At 41.8% G+C, this 18,192-nt stretch overlaps 1 protein-coding gene across 1 annotated transcript in view; it reads left to right on the top strand.

Annotated features, from left to right (window-relative positions):
• The first annotated feature begins 3,710 nt into the window (after positions 1-3,710).
• The window catches only part of adam15 (ADAM metallopeptidase domain 15), a 168,254-nt gene continuing 153,772 nt past the window's right edge, over positions 3,711-18,192 (top strand). Inside the window, exons 1-2 of the mRNA XM_080753863.1 lie at positions 3,711-3,877; positions 5,818-6,112. Coding sequence (XP_080609989.1) covers positions 5,926-6,112 — 187 coding nt within the window. The 5' untranslated portion in view covers positions 3,711-3,877; positions 5,818-5,925. The remainder of the gene's footprint in view (positions 3,878-5,817; positions 6,113-18,192) is intronic.

The raw sequence follows: 18,192 nt of genomic DNA, 5'->3' as shown, positions 1-18,192 counted from the left end.
ATGAAATGTTCATATCGTCCCCTCCCTAAGGACAACATGTAGACTTTGAACGGCTGATAGACCTGCTGCAGGCTAATGACTGCTGCAGGATGATGTATTGATGCTTCTTGTAATTCGCTTTGGATTAAGAGTGTCTGTATAAATGCCTAAATTGTTAACCTCTTGAACCCCATTGCCCCCGCCGGCGGGGGCAAAAGGTGTTGACCTCTGAACAGCTATCAATAAATGTCAATAAATCAATAGAGACCAAATCAAACTACAATTTCATTGTTGATTATTGTTACAGTGGTCCTACAGCATAGTAATCAGCTGCCATTGTACTTTTCATCCATACATTACTCATATTACAGTATTATTACTACTTATTGTTACACGTTTTTATAATTTTTCACCCTATACTTTAACATTACTAATATTACAGCACTACTCTCACTAAAACATCTGTAGAGTTTACATAGTTTGGAATATATTCATACAATTTTGCCTATCAATTGATGACACCATGATGAACAATTTCTCTATTCAATATTTATGTTTTCAATGAGGTCTTGAGGCTCATTCACTATTCAGAAGGCAAAATTTCCATAGGCGGAGGTCTTTTTCAATCCTCTTTTCCTAGCTAAATGATCACAGCAGGAATATTTGGTAAGAGAAATGTGATGTTTTACACTGCATTTGTGAATTTTCAGGGGTTAGCTGACATTTGGTGGGACAAGATTAGCCACAATCATTGTAGTTGTAACTGTTCCAATTTGGGCATACATTTTAGGCGGATTTTTCCCCTGGACCCCCCTGGGGCTCAGTAGTAGTGGCAGCAGCAGTAGTATAATACACACCAGGGACGTGCTGGCCATTGGGAAAAGCGGGACAACTCCCGAACGGCCAGTTCATTCCCGGCCGGTCCAGGCCGGCCATTAGGAAAAAATACAAATAAAATGTCGGCCTTCGTCCCATTTTGGGGGCTGGGTGGCCAAGAAAGTAAATTGTCACTGTCGGGCAGAAACCTTGTATCTCCAAGTTTCAAATGTGTAAATTTTTTCGCAAAGCAAAGCCCTGCTTCATCATACAAGGCCGTTGCACAAAAGTAGTGAAAACAGCAGATCTACAAGCACACAACGCCTCGCACCGCGAGGCGCTGTGTGGCAGTTTTCACTAGTTTAAATCATTTTTTAAAAGATAAATACAAAACGAACGGTTTTGGACATACAAGGTTTCCACCCGACAATGACAAAATATAACTCATTTAATTGGCCCACTGGCTTGTCACTTGTCATGATCTGAAATGGCAAGTCTTTGAGTAGCAGCAGCACTATAAGCCCCTTTTCGACTGCAGTTTTAGCACCACACCACACCACACCACACCACACCGCACCACATAAAAATATCTACATTTTCCATTACACAAAAGTACCCCTATTGGTAAGACACAAATTGACCCGTTTAACTGTGATTATAATACAATATAAATTTGTATTACAACTATCCTAATTATAATGCACTATAATGGATTATAACTGTGATTATAATACATTATAAAGTATCAATGTATTACTATGATAATTATAATACACTATAATAGATTATAATAGTGGTTATAACACAATAGAATCTATTATCATGTATTACAACTATATCATGGTAGTCTAAATGAAAAGCCAGTGAGTGATCAGTCATTATGATGTGTTTGGCCCTGTGTGGCCTAGCTCAGACCTACTCTAGAGTGGATACTTTTTAGTACCCTGTTTAGTACCACTTTCACACCACTCTACCCAGGTCCTTGTAGTGGAAAACCTGGCACAAGTGGGCGATGTGGTGTGGAGTGGTGTGGAGTTGGGCCAGTGGAAAAGGGGCTATAGAGAGAGCTCTCTCTCTATAGCGCGCAATGATGGCCTCTCCAACTCTTTTTCCCGGGCTGAATCAGGGGCCCAGCATGTCCCACACACACACACGCACGCACGCACGCACGCACGCACGCACGGAGAGGGTAGACTACTAAGTTGGCCTATATAGGCTATAAATTGTGTTAACGCACAGTATTGTTATTGTTTTCTGTCCAAATATTTAAGCAAAATGGTAGTCCTACATTAATGTTTTGGTAACATTGTTCTAGAAACTTCCGTGCCAACAAAGCACTTTGAATTGAAATTAAAAACAGAACAGACAGACAGACAGACAGACAGACAGACAGGAATATGATTTAAATTCCGTTTTCACATCTGTATTCTTCTAGTTTTTGTTTTTATGAATACAAATGGTTCCCATGACAGCAATCCCCTCTGAATTGAGAGAGAGAGAGAGAGAGAGAGAGAGAGAGAGAGAGAGAGAGAGATGAGTTGAATGGGATAATGCTAGTAGATCATTGCTGCCACGTCTGCTTATTATAAGCAACTTTGAGCTTGTTTTTTTTTTCTCTCTGTAAAGTTGCTTGTAAATATTGGTAGTTGTGGGTTGTGTTTTTTTAGGCTTGTTTCTAAGTGTATGATTGATAGTTGCTTTGTTTGGTCTTGTTTCTAAAATGTACAGTTGCTTATTTGGGCTTGTTTCTAAAGTGAAGCTTTATATATATATATATATATATATATATATATATATATATATATATATATATATATATATATATATATATCTTGCTACAGTATCTGTGCAGACTAGTGCTTGCTCTGCCATCATATAGTTAATAATACTGTATCGTGATTTTTGCATATTGATCAGGAGACAGGAACATTCTAACAACAAATAGTTTATATGATGGTGGAGCAAGCACTGCATAGATAGCAAGTCTATGTACACAGTAAGGTTGCAACCTAACTTACCTTGAATACCGTTACCATGGATGTAATCAATCTACTGTAGCCCTTCTATTTAATCATTTTGGGGATGTTGATGTTTCTGATTGTTGATGTTGATGATAGGTCATGTGTACTTCAATTCGTAGAGACATTCAAAGACTAAACAATAATGCAAAAAAACAAGTGTGGATGTATAGTTTTAGCAGTATGGGTAATGCAGTTCTTCTCTGTGCGATCTTGATTAAAACATGTTTTTACTAAAACTAGAGTGATTGCATACATACTCGGGGGTTCTACAGGAGCATATGGAACCATTTTACAACCACCAGCCTAGTGGTCTACATTGAATTGCTACGACTTTGTGGCTGATAATGAAAAACCCTGTAAAAATGAATGGCCACTTTGCTTCTGACACCTCACTGCGATGCTCTATAGGGGTGCCCTGAGCCAAAAAAGTTTGGGAACCCCTGCTTTAAACGTTTGGGAACCATATAGCGCTTTACATTAATTTTCTTGTTTCTCTCGCAATAACTAAACCTGGCAACCCTGCAGTAGACCCGCCCCTAGCGCCACCATCTAGCCTCTCCTCTCCTCTGGTCGCTCCCTCTGTGTGTGTGCGCTGTGAGTGACTCTACCGTAGTGTGTTTGAATAGAAAGTGGAAGAGCCCGGAGGAGCTGATCTCTTCGGTGTGTGTTTAAAGAACACTTGGACCACAAACCGAGGAGGCTGATCCGACGCTGTACGGTGGACAGATGGAGTTGCTGGCTGGACTGGATTAACGACAGCAACAAACACTCTCTTGTGGTTAAATAGACTGTTTAGCGTGGAGGCTGACCACCTGACCTGACCGCTACAGAGAGCCGGACTGAACGCGTTTCTATGGGAAGCTGTTTTAACATTTAATCACTGTGCAGTGGACACACACAGCATTCTTAAATACAGCTCTAGCTGGACTAGTGACACTAGTGAGCAGGCTGCATACATGTCGGAGGGATAACTCGACACCAGCTGGATTACAAACTACGTCGAATAATGATCGACTATGACGTCATGTGACACACGTGCAGGGAGGTGAAGGAGAATTGAGGTGCTGCTCGTTTTTGATTGATTCACAATTACTTGATTAACTGTTTGCAACAAAAAAGGCAGGGTAGTGGCACAGACTTAATCAGCCTAATAATAAAAATGCTAAAATAATAATGCTAAAAAGGATAAGCCCAGATAAGCCCTCGGGGCTCCTTTCCATCATAGGTCCGGTGTAATTCAATTCGTAGAGACATTCAAAGACTATAGACGGGTTTCTGGTCCACGTCACACTGATGGGTCGGTACCAAAATTAGCCAATAAATAGAAACCATGCAGCACTCCCCAAAACAACAGGTTTGGAGATTGGTGGGAATTGATTACATGATACATTCAGCTGTGCATTTAGTCTCAATGTTTGTAAACAAGAAACCGGTCTATAAACAATAATACACAGTGACATGCAGCGACGTCGTATCTACGAGTAGTTAGACCTATAAGCTGCTTCTTGTTGCTATTACAGGAGTTCAGCCAGCAGTCAGTCAGCTAGAGAAGCAGCTATGTGTGTGTGTGTGTGTGTGTGTGTGTGTGTGTGTGTGTGTGTGTGTGTGTGTGTGTGTGCGTGTGCGTGTGTGTGTGTGCGTGTGTGTGTGCGCAAGCGAGTGTGTGTGTGCTCATCATGGACTGGGTAGTGACATACTAGAGCTGCTTGGCCGAAGCACGTGCAGCAGCAGTACAACGGGCTGTTGTTTCCTCACGATGCCCTTATAAAAACACACAGAACCATTGTTAAAGTTGTACCATGTAACTTTTTTTATAAAACAAATCTTAAAATTGTCCTAACTGTTAAATCGCTAAAGTTTTAGAACACCCACTCCGTTATTTTCAGCTTCTGAAGCCTTCTCTTTATATGTTTTCTTCTTAGCAGTGACAGGGGCGGGATTTCGCGCCAAAATGACGTAATCTGCATCATCTGTATCATCTGTATACGTTGTGTATACGTTGCCCAATCACATCGCCGATCATGCACACATGGTACACTACCGGCCAATCACAGCTTATCTGCTCTGGTCTCCAGGAAGCGCCTCCGCTTGGCTACAGTGTTTACCATGGTGAAGGATTTTAACCTCTTAATCCACAAATCCTGGCCAGAAAATTACGTTCTACCATGCGTTCTACCCCTCCACGGATTACTATCGGTCGCGGTGGTTTGCTGGCGCCGCTCCGGTGGTCCGCGGCGGTGGTCCGCGACGACTCCGGCCGAAAAACGGCCGAAAAAAGCAATACCGCTACTGACCACTAGTTGAGCAACTTACACAGTATAGCTTTAAGTAAACGACAATACACTGGCAATACATTATTAATCGTTGTTACGACGTGATCGATTTTCTGTTGTCGTTACTTTTTCTTCTTTTAGCTTCAGCTTACTCCTTTTTTGGTCTGTTATTTATGTGAATGAATGAATGAATGAAAATGTGTTGTATTGCTCCAATGACCAAAATAAAACTACTACTACTACTACTACTAAAAAAAAAATTGGACAACGCGATTGTCGACCAGCTAGTACAGTCAAAAGTTATTGTAACACACTTTTAGGTCCATTGTAACAACAACAACGCTGTGGTGACAACACCAACAACATCAACAGACAGACTTTAGATACATAAGATTGTGCCTCTTCTCAGGGGCGTCAATTGGGTATGGCAGGGGTATGCAGCTGCCCCTGGGTCCAGGGGGGAAGATACAAGTTGGTTTAATATAAATGTAAATCCATGAATGTCTCTTTGTCTATGTGCGGGTTATTATGTTGGTAAATTACAGTAAAATAACTACAAATGCAACATTTAACAAAGTAACAATTTAACAAGGTATTATAATTATATTATAGGTATATATAATTATATATTATATGTACTTCTTAAAATAAATATATCATGCCTGTTGCTAGCTTTTTCTGAACTGACGCCACTGCCTCTTCTCGCTCTTTCTGCTAATTCTTGCCAGGGTTCGCCGCGGCGGATCATCGGCTGCATCTTCCTCGCTCACTCACATGACAGACAGGCAGACTCGCTCACTCACAAGACAGACAGACAGACAGACAGACAGACAGACATGGTCTGCCGCAGGTGTCGTGCTTCCTCCTCCTCCCTAGTGTTGTTGCTGCTCGTATTTGTCCACGCGAGTGACGCTAAGACCCTGCCGGGGGAATCCCACCATCATCATCATCATCATCAGCTAGGGGAATCCCACTTGACACCAACAGAGACTCACCGGGACACTGCCGGAGGAGAATACCCGAGTAAGAGCACGCACCGCACGCAAACACGCACTCATACACACTCAGGCACGTGCACACATATATACATCAAAGGGGGCTTGAGCCCCTGCCCTTATCCGTTTCCAGACCATGAATGCAGTTTTTACTATGGTGAAAGAAATGCAAATGCCCTCTTTCCATGCCATACCTGAAGGCAGCATTCAAGAGAATTGCCTTGTCCAAACTCTCCTGAACTTGAACGCAGGGTCTTATATTGAAAGAATTGCCCTCTCTGTGTAGAAATCCATGCTGTTACGCCACATCTCCAGTATTGACTTGATTATGCTTAGTTCAGTGTGGTATCACGCACCGAAAATCTGCGACGCGTTGTGACCTTGGAGGTCTGCTGTTTTCGATATTTTCAACAAAAGGCCCTTCTAGAAATTGCAGCTCCTGCCACTCTAACGTTCTCTGCATGTCCCTGCACACATTTATTTGCGTTCCCATTTAACAAGACATTCTTGAACACAAACAATGATAGATGCACAAACTTCGGGAAGCTCGACAACAATATTAGTCGGGGGATATCTTTAGAAATAGTGTCAAATCCTGGAATAAATTCCTTACCAAAAGAATTCTTCACCAATGTGTTTGTAAAGGTGTCTAGTAACACATCTCACAAAGACTGAAATTCAGTTTCCCTAGGAAAATGACAGATAGGGTAATTCTGGGTCTCATTCACTCACTATACACTATACTATAGGGGAAAAAAATCACTCCCAAAAAATATGCTTTAAGTGGGATGTGAGGGGTTTAACTAGGTGTTTTTAATTATTCTGAATCCATTGCAAGCATTTGTTTTGCACCAAAAACATTCCTTGGGCTAGAAATGGACCCCCATACCACTGAAAAGTGATGACTCATCACTAAACCATCATTTTATGGGCTGTTTTTAGCCCATTGAATGTTTTTTGTGCAAAACAAATGCTTGCAATGGATTCAGAATAATCAAAAACACCTAGTTAGACCCCTCACATCCCACTTAAAGCATATTTTTTGGGAGTGATGTTTTCCCCTATAGCAGGCGTGTCGAACTCATTTTGGGGTGAGGGCCGCATTGGATGAAAGGCGACTTGATGAGGGCCGAAACCAGTCGCGGATCGGATGGCATACACACTCGCGCACATGTTCGCTCTGTTTTTCTTCCTGTCGTCTCAGCCACTGCTATAGCAAGCAGTATAGCAGTATATCATTTTACAAATTGTGTTCATTATTAAGTAAAATAGCTACTTTCATTATTGGTATTACAGTTGCAGTTAGGTACGAGAGATGTTATTTGTTTAAAGGAGTAGTTCATCCCCAAAATGACTTTTTTTTCTTTGATTACTCACGCCATGGAGACTTGAGTTCAATAATATATTTTTATTTTATTTGTCGCACTAAGACAAAAATTTGATAATAGTACACTTCCCCCCCATTGATTCCGGATGGGTTGGGTCCCTATCCGGAATCAATAGGCATGCATTTATTGTAATCAAATTTCTGTTTTAGGAATGAGTCTCCATTGGCTCCATGGCATTTTGGGGGTGAACTACTCCTTTAAGAAGTGCCAATAAGAATAAACCATTTGATAATAGAATAATTAAATTCCTGATAGTCTCTGCTATAATTTGTAAATGGCTAAAAAAATATATTATTGATGCAGGACAATAATTATTTTTATTGTATTTTATAATAAAAAGACTAAAAGTAATGAACAATAATGGCATATTCATAACATATCTGAATAATAAAACTTTTGCATTTTATTATTATTATATTTTTTAAATAAGTTATTTTCTTAACAACATTAATTTCCATGTCTAATATGTGTCATCTTTGAGTACAGTAAGAATATTGTAGGTATGTTCAGGTATTATTCATAGCCAGACCCCCCACCCCATTTCTAGCAATGCTGTCATCTTCAGAGACAGAGAGAGAGCTGGTCCCTTAACATTCCAATCAATCAACTCAATCACTGCCAGCTGGTGGGAGAAACCTAGCCTGCAGTGTACAGACATTAGTTAGGTTAATTCTTAAAACAATCATAACTCTTGACAGGAATGGGCTAGAGACTTACTTTTTTCCCCTAAATGCTCAGAAATGTATGGGGCCGTATGTTTGACATCCCTGCCCTATAGTATAGTGTATAGTTAGTGAATTAGACCCAGAATTACCCTAGCTGTCAAAGATTTTCCTAGGGAAACTGAATTTCAGTCTTTGTGAGATGTGTTACTAGACACCTTTACAAACACATTGGTGAAGAAATGTTTTGGTAAGGAATTTATTCCAGGACTTTTTAAGATATCCCCTGACTATCATGTTACAGATCATGGGCACAGGAAGCATTATATGGTGACTGCCAATTATCACTGACACTGAAAATAATTTTGCCAATGCCTTAGCTCTTGGCTTCTCGGGCATTCCTGCAATCTGCAGGCCTCTCACAACTGATTTATGGACATTACCGAGACTTCCCAATATGAACACACACACACACACACACACACACACACACACACACACACACACACACACACACACACACACACACACACACACACACACATACACACACACACACATCGGTGAAAAGAATGGGTATGACATGAGCTCAGGTGGCGCAGCGGTAAAGTCCCAGCCCATCACCTCAGAGGTTGTTGGTTCAAATCCTTAGTCGGGCGTCTACCCAAACATGCGTTCGGGGGTCAATGCTTGAACTCCTACAGGCTAGGGAGTAGAGCGGTCACAATTATCATTTTTATTTTACATGACGATTAATTGCCACTCAAATAATTGCGATCAACGATTTAATTGTGTTTTTGTCATTGACAATTACATTTCTGTTTGGCTTTTGGCACATGGCAGATATGACACATAACCTAAATATTAGGGGTGTAACGACATAGTAACTGTATCGAAATATCGTTTTTAACTTAAAAAATCGAAGTATATCGAAATAAAAACAGCTAAAATCGAATCGTATCGTTTTATTTTGTATCGTATCGAATCGGCAGTGCAAAGAATCAATTGTATCGATACTACCTACTTGTGCATTGTATTTAGCATTTTTAAGAAGACATTTTTTAAAGGAGGGGTTTAATTACTTTCCATAAAGCTACACTGGTCTATCGATAAATGTGTGTAATATCTCTGTGTTCATGTCAAGGTGCAGGTTTGTCAATATACAATGTCCTTGTATTTGGCAGATAATCACTGTATTTACTTATTTTTATCCATAATAAGAGATGTTTTCCTTAAAAACCTGCACTATCCACACCTTTCACACATATTTAATTTCTTTGCTAAATAGTTACTATATTGATTTTAAATAATTTAATCGAAATCGTATCGTATCGCCATGAATGAACCAATATCGACCATGTATGGTGATAGGTATCGAATCGCTATTAAAATGTATCGTTACACCCCTACTAAATATACAAAGTAATGACATATTTGACGTTATACTTACAAAAAATCAAACCTCGGTTCGAAGTGGAGCGGTGAATCTGTGTGTGTGTGTGTGTGTGTGTGTGTGTGTGTGTGTGTGTGTGTGTGAGCTCGTAGATCAGCTATTTCCACTATTTTTGAAAATGTTTGAAAATATATGAATATTTTTCAACATGATTGACGATTATGACAAAATAATTGATTATTTCAAGCAATTGCTATTATTTCAAATGCTCTATGTCCTCCCGGTGGGGGCTCCTCACCGGCAGGTGCAGGGCCACCGCTGCCCGTTTGGGTGCCCTACTGTATACTCACGAGTGGCTTGTTGGTGCCCCCCTCACAAAGATTTTTCGTTCGGGTGTCTGTGCGATTCTAACTCTGCATAGCAGATAAACCATTGCTAATTTTTGAGCGGTGGAAAGACCGCTCCTCTGAATCGATATCGATGTGTCCGTGGCTGGCTGGTTATGTCTGTATGTCTGTAACCTGGCAATACCTCTTCTGACCACGCACACACGCACACCACACCCCACCACACGACACCACAGCATGACACAGCAAGGGGTCAATCGGTCAGGGATCATTGAGGTCAACACAAGCCCAGAAGAGGCCAGACACACACACACACACACACACACACACACACACACACACAATTAGATCATTTTAAGGTATTTGTACTTTACTTGAGTATTTCCAATAGTTTTACTTCTACTACATATACCTCAACCCCTGCATATACCTCAAGGTGCGCAGGCCTCCACCGCTCCGTTCACACGGGTGTGATTTTTCTCTTTTCACTGCCCCCCGATTCTTGTTGCCTCTTGTTGGGGGAATCTTCCATCAGTCACTTCTAGCCAGCGGGGAGGCGGGGTGTGGGGATTAAACTGCACGTTGACAGTCACTCTCTCACACTGCCAGACCAGGTGCGGGAGAGGGGGAGTGGGGCCGATTCACTCGAGCAGGGCACACAAGTTGAGAACGCATCACGCATGTATGCTGTGATTATACTAGGCGGAAGCAAATAAATCATTAGGGTGTATCCCCCCATTCCGACATGCTGCCATTCCGACATCCCCCCATTCCGACACTAACCCTATACCTAACCCTAACCTCTAGAAGTCAATTAGGTGCAGGGCCACCGCTGCCCGTTTGGGTGCCCTACTGTATACTCACGAGTGGCTTGTTGGTGCCCCCCTCACAAGGATTTTTCGTTCGGGTGTCTGTGCGATTCTAACTCTGCATAGTTGTTAAACCATTGCTAATTTTTGAGCGGTGGAAAGACCGCTCCTCTGAATCGATATCGATGTGTCCGTGGCTGGCTGGTTATGTCTGTATGTCTGTAACCTGGCAATACCTCTTCTGACCACGCACACACGCACACCACACCACACCACACCACACGACACCACAGCATGACACAGCAAGGGGTCAATCGGTCAGGGATCATTGAGGTCAACACAAGCCCAGAAGAGGCCAGACACACACACACACACACACACACACACACACACACACACACACACACACACACACACACACACACACACACACACGCCCAGCCCCCTTACCCCCCACCCCCCCCCCCCCACCCCCCCACACACACACAGACATTTCACTAGCCCTTTGAGAGTTCAGTTGAATTAGATCATTTTAAGGTATTTGTACTTTACTTGAGTATTTCCAATAGTTTTACTTCTACTACATATACCTCAACCCCTGCATATACCTCAAGGTGCGCAGGCCTCCACCGCTCCGTTCACACGGGTGTGATTTTTCTCTTTTCACTGCCCCCCGATTCTTGTTGCCTCTTGTTGGGGGAATCTTCCATCAGTCACTTCTAGCCAGCGGGGAGGCGGGGTGTGGGGATTAAACTGCACGTTGACAGTCACTCTCTCACACTGCCAGACCAGGTGCGGGAGAGGGGGAGTGGGGCCGATTCACTCGAGCAGGGCACACAAGTTGAGAACGCATCACGCATGTATGCTGTGATTATACTAGGCGGAAGCAAATAAATCATTAGGGTGTATCCCCCCATTCCGACATGCTGCCATTCCGACATCCCCCCATTCCGACACTAACCCTATACCTAACCCTAACCCCTAACCTCTAGAAGTCAATTAGAAGACAGCGTCGGAATGGCAGCATGTCGGTATGGAGAGCGGCCGCCAAATCATTATTAGTTATTATGATGATTTACTCATTTGGACTTTGTGCCTTTCGCCTGTGCGTATGGGGACGGCCCATAAGTCCGAAGGTTCATTAGTCCTACTGAGGTTAAGGGTTACACACCGCTATTCCGGCGCACCCCTATTTCGAACGTTGACTTCCATTATTCGTAATAGCGGTGGTTCCAATTTTTATATAAGACCCCGCTACTCCGAATAGCCTATTATTTAGGCTATTATTTCATGAGTCCCTATAGTCCGTTCACACCGTTCGAACAGAGTTTAGGCGCAGTCCGTCTCTCTCTCTCTGTGTCTCTCTCTCTCTCTGTCTCTCTCTCTCTCTCTCTCTCTCTCTCTCTCTCTCTCTCTCTCTCTCTCTCTCAATCTTGTGATTACAACGTAATAAAACAATATATGTTGAAATGTAACCATCAGATGCTCGCATCAAAGATAGGCCCTACAGCCCTCCAATAAGCCACTCACACATTCAGAAGAAGGCCTTTCTCTCTCCTAAATGATTCTAATTTCACTGTCATGTCCAGTCAGCAGCAGAAGTAGGCATTTATATGAGCATGAAGTCCATTATTTCAGACTTCGCCACTAGGATTTTAAACTGCCGGTCACCGTGACCGGCATGATTAAAATTTACGGACATCTGAAAAAAATACCGGACATAATAGGCCTAATGTAATGTATACATTTCAAGCAGGTGCACAAACAGAAACAGCCAATAGGCAACAGTTAAAGTATTAGGCCTACTGCATTGCATGGGACTGAAAACGAATTGAAAGAAAAATAGGCTAAAAAGAAAAAGAAAAAAAAAACAGCTTCAATCTTGCATAAGAGAATTCATTGGACTATAATCGCGCAGGCTGTGTCTGCATGTGGCACACTGCTTTCACAATCATGTTTCATGCCAACAATACAATACCATGTCTTGGCAATTGCGTGGGTCTGCGCAATTGTTTCATAAGGTTGATAGATGAGCAATGAATTAAAAAGGCTACTCAGTACTCACTGTCGAGTGGTGACACAGTCAGTGCATCCATGCGCACGTTATGTTGAGAGAGGGGGGGGGGGGGGGGGATGAGAGTCTTATATTCGGAATAAAGGTGTCTTTCAATTTTTTTTCGGAATAGGGGTCCGTCGGAATAGCGGTGTTTCTGAATAGGGGACCGTCCCCGAGGTTAAGGTTAGGGTTAGGGTTAGAGTTAGGCATAGTATTCTTAACAAATTCGGACTAATGAACCTTCGGACTAATGAACGACCTTGGTCGTTCTCGAGACATTATGTCTTGAGAACGACCAAGGAGCCAGTCGTTATCCTGCTTATTAACAGGCTACTCCATAAAATTAATAATTTGACTCAAAATTAAAAACTAAAAAAAGTATTTCCTTGTTTACAGACTGCTGAACATGTTCCCCAAGTGGGCGTGGGGAGTGCAACACAGTCGCCTTGGAAAACAAGGAAGTGCTGATCAAATAGAATGCATTTTCTGATACTGCGTTGTCTATTTCTCGCTTAAAATATTTTAAAACACATTTTGAGAGCAACGTTTAGTTGTACATGACGCTGTGTGTTTGTTTACATGGCTGACATGTTGGATACGGCACTACATTCACGCAGTGCAGCCTGAGTGCAGCAGGTGCTCTGAGCCTTATAACAGACCGCTGATTTCAGCGATTGACCAATCAGAATCTAGCATTCAACCAAGCTGGTTAATAAATTGGCATAACAACTGAATTGGGGAGAAAACAAGGGTAAAAATAAGTGACTGCTATAAAAAAAGAGTGACTGATATTCCTCAGCCAATAGATGAATAGAATGAATGTGACTGATATTCCTCAGCCAATAAAGATTTAACTTAAATATGTATATTTCATGACAGTACATTCACTTAACCCATTAAGGTTTAAGTAAATGGCCGATTCTAAAACAAAACAAAACAATCTTAACTCATTGCATGCCAGGCCCGATAGTCCCAAGATTATTTCAATGTCTTTCCCTGCCAGGCCCGACAGTCCAGAGAATTTCCCGTTTTTGAAAAAAAAAAAACAATCATTTTTTTTTCATTTTTTTTTTTTCAAAAACAATTTTTGACCCCAAAAAATGTAGTAGGCATGATAGCAATCGCGAAATTGCATGTTTAACCCCCATAGCAACCCCATCTTTCAAACATGGCAGCCATCTTTGTTTACATTTTAGGAAAACATAATGGCTGCTAACTCATGAATGCCTGAACGGATTTCCATTCGTATTTTTTTGTTTGAAAGCTGTGAGCAATGTGGACACACGTGGTGCATTATCTAGGCATGGGTGTGCATGATCCGTGCACTATGAATTACATGGAAGTCTATGGAGACAGGGGCATATGAGAGTACGAAGGTATTGTTAAATGGCAGGGTATGTGTGTTAAAACAAAAAAATAAATTTGCTGTTGCAATATCAGTGGTGTTCAAAACTCAAGGACCACCAAAATGATATGTATTTTGGCCACGGACCCCCATCTCAAAATATGATTTGGACCCCCAGAAGCAAAGATTTGAGTTAAAAATGTAATAAAAAAAACTAAAAAACATAATATTCAAAAGCAAATAATTTCACGATTGTTAAAAAAATAGCAGATCTACAAGCTCACGGCACTATGACGTATACTGTACAATAATGGTTAAAGTTGTTTAAATGATTGTGACGCTATATGAACTCATTTTAACTAACTTACTTTAAGAAACATTGGCTTTGATTATACCACAGAATCACACAAAAGTATCGAATCAACAAGCTCCAAACTCCGGGCTTGTAGATCTGCTACCTTTGCTTTTGAATTTGATTCCTGAAAAGTAACCGTTTTGAACATATGTGACTGAGGCTGGAGGAAACGTCCAAATGTCGGCCATTTTAAAAGTCAGAAAATGCGAAAATAAGATTGATTTAAATTTTTCTTTGTTTTTCGTTTTTTTCTATATATAACAGTTTGAATATAGAAGAGGGTTTTCATTCCATAAGATATCTTTGTTAAGGTCGGTATATGGCAACATTAGTGTAGCAAAGTTGCCTTGCTTTGGGAGAGTTTTATTGCTGTTTTAGGAGGCAGAGAATGGAGCTTGGTCTAAGGATTGGTCTAAGGAATGCATTGTCTCGTATTTCAGCACGCCCATTAGGGTTGGAGGCGGTAACCGCCGTACCGCCGTACCGCGGTATACCGAGGTCTACCGCGGTGTCAGTGTGCTTACCGCGGTAAAAAGACAAAAAAAAAAGTCTATTTTTTATTGGAAAACAAGCGAGTTTTAAAACGGGGGAGAAGCGAGGACCGCATGCGCTCCATGCCGCTCTGCTCTGGGCCGTGTACCACACGTTGGAAGCCACATACGTCACTCAGTCACAGACCCTGCACACAGTGCACATGCAGGGCAGGAGAGTACGGAGCACAACTCTTATGACGGAGCAGCATAAACTTTCTGTAATCCACTCGACACAAGGATGTTAATACATATCTTGTGTTGTGGCATATATTTTTTTTATTCATACGGATTACTGGCTGAGCGCGGGCCGCGTGGACTAAAATCGAAAATGAAACTATTTTACTTTTTCCATCGCGTCGCACGTTGTGCCCCCGTCCGTCGCGTCGGCGATTTTATAACCTTTTCTGTCAAGTCTTGTAACTAAAACCTGTATATAGCAGCACTCAATCACTGCGATTTGAGAGTTGAGACGTGACATGAGTTTACAGAATCACTGTACACGATCTGACTACCCGTCCTCCTCTGGTTTGTTCACACAGCTGTTTGTGTCTGAAAAGCCCAAGTAGCTAGCCTACGTTACTATGGTAACCCGACAGTGCAGATCTAAAAGCTCAGAACGCGTCGCGGATGCGATGTGTTGTGAGCTTGTAGATCTGCTCCTTTGAAAGCCATACCCGCTGTGCTGTACGGAGAAGTATAACTCGGGCAGTCAGGCTGTGGAGCTATTATACTCTATGCTGTGGAGAGGCGACTTTTGGGAAGATGATTGCAATATTTTGGCTTATCGCCGAACCTTAATTAATAGATACGGGGGTGCGGTAATTACCGCAGTACCGACGGTAAATGGGAAGACGGTAATCGCGGTAACAAAATGTCCATACCGCCCCAGGCCTAACGCCCATACAGCGTGCTATCTGCTTGTAAACAGTCTACACACAGTAACTAACTTCATCTCGCTAATGTTAACGGTTTGCTGAAGACAGTATTCTGGAAGGATGTATTTTTTTATGTATACATCGTGATCTCAGTCGCTCTCGGACGCACAAAGAAAACGTGGAAAATGGGTTAGGTGTTGAAAACGCTATGTCATCATGAGTCCTTGTGCTGGCATTACAGGCGGCACACTCACTCGTCTGTAGTGAAAATAAAAGATACAGTTTCACTACTCACCAAAACAAAGACGGATTTGGGGAGTTGAACGCCTATTTTACTTAGTGGGAACACTCAGAGTTCCCAACATCGCGTCTAAAATACACTTTTTTATCCAGATAACAGAATATTTCACCAGAAGGCAAAATGTGGTCAATGGACATTTCTAGTGACAAGGTCTGTAGAGGGCGGTGTGGAGTAACTAAAACCTCCGGTGAAAAAGTTTATTCTCTGGTAAAAAAGTGTATTAAAGTGTATTTTAGACGTGAGGTGGGGGTTTCTGAGTGTTTCCACTAAGTAAAGTAGGCTTCCATCACCCTTACGCCGAAGTAACGAGTAACGAACCGTATTTTATGTTTATTACATGCAGACGAGAGGGTGCGCAGCCGTTCCTGCCTCGTAAGGGCTCATTGGTGACATAGCGTCAAGCGTCTCCTCCTCCTCCTCACGCACACACCGCTTGAATCGGTCGATGTTTATTAATTGTTTCACTGGCTTTAAGCATTAAATAAATAAACTGCTGAGAGACTCTGAACTCACTTACTCAGCGTTTACATTACAAATCATAGTAGGCTTCTGCTTAACACAGTAGCCTACAACCAAATGAAGAAGAAAAAGAAAAGAAAAGCTGCCTTTTCTGTCCTGCGGGAAAAACCACAGATCTTCTCGTAATGGACAGCGTATCTCACATCTCAGCCTCTCGTCTGTGGTAAAAAATAAAACCCCGCCGCTCACGAACGCTTCTTACCTTTTGTGAACATTCTGTCCAAAAAGTAAAGGTCCTATACACTTCTCTCAACTGTTTACCTTTCAAGCGTGGAAGAAAATCCAATCAGCGTGTTGAAATAAAGAGTTTATATCGCTCATTTTGCCAGCCGGTGCATTATTTTCCCCACTATTATTCGTTGTGTCTATACCACGTGACCAGGGGAGGTAGCGTGTCTAAAAACAAAGGAACAAAATGAGCGATATAAACTTTATTTCAACAAGCTGCTTCGATTTTCTTCCACGCTTATGAAGTAAACAGATGAGAGACCGGCAAAGGACCTTTACTTTTTGGATATAATGTTCACAAAAGGCAAGAAGCGTTCGAGAACGGCGGGGCTTTATGTTTTACTACAGACGAGTGGCCGAGCTGCGAGATACGCTATAGCGTTAGCTTCGCGCTAGCGCTGGATGTTTATTATGAGAAGCAGTCGCCGTTAACACAGAGAGCGTTACATTTGCGCTAGTTTTGATAATGAGGCGTCAGCTTTATAGTTCAGTTGTAGTTCCCGCGTTCTTACTACAAAACGGGCTGCAAATGTGCTCTGTGTTGCTAATGCTCCCAAGAAAGAAAACGTGTAAATCCATTGATCCAAACTGTAGAAGACCGTATGTGCTTCTGCTTTAGCTGTCTGCTTTAGCTGTGTACAGCAGATGCTCCGCAAGCTTCGTAGCCGACGTTAAAGAGTACACTGTAAACACTTTCTTTTGTAATAGACTTTTTTTTACACTGTAAAAACGTTTTCTTTTGTAATACACTATTTTAGTGAAAAATAAAAACTACAAAAAGAGGAAAATGACAGGATGAGCATATAAGGAGGGGAGGAGGTAGAAAAGACCTCTGGCCACTATTTCTGACATGGCTGCAAGCACTATAGCACAATATATTACCACAGGTCTACTACTAAATAGTAGTTTTAAATAATTGTAGTGGAATAAAAGTAAATTTGAAGTTGACAGCTATACCACTGTGGGTGTGGTTTGACTTGGGGGGAGTGATTTAGGGGTGTAGGTAACTACCTATTGTCCCTCCCATTGTCACACCCACTTCTGGCTACCTAGAGGTGTCAAAATGTTCCTTGCATTCAAATGGCTTTTTAAGCACTTTGGGTTTTATGGTGCAACAAGTTTAAAATGTCCATAACTTCTTCAAATATGCTCCAATTTCAACAAATGATACATCATATGAAAGCTTAGATTCTGTACTTGGATAATCTGTACAAAAAAGAAAAATTACCAATGCAGACATAAGGAACAAAGTACCAGACCTAGTCACATATTTCAAAGATTTTAGAAAAAGTTGTAC

Source organism: Nannobrachium achirus (assembly GCF_963921795.1).
Source record: "Nannobrachium achirus genome assembly, chromosome: 2".
NCBI lineage: Eukaryota > Metazoa > Chordata > Actinopteri > Myctophiformes > Myctophidae > Nannobrachium > Nannobrachium achirus.
Note: the sequence above shows the minus strand (reverse complement) of the source record. Positions and strands in the feature narration are given on the sequence as shown.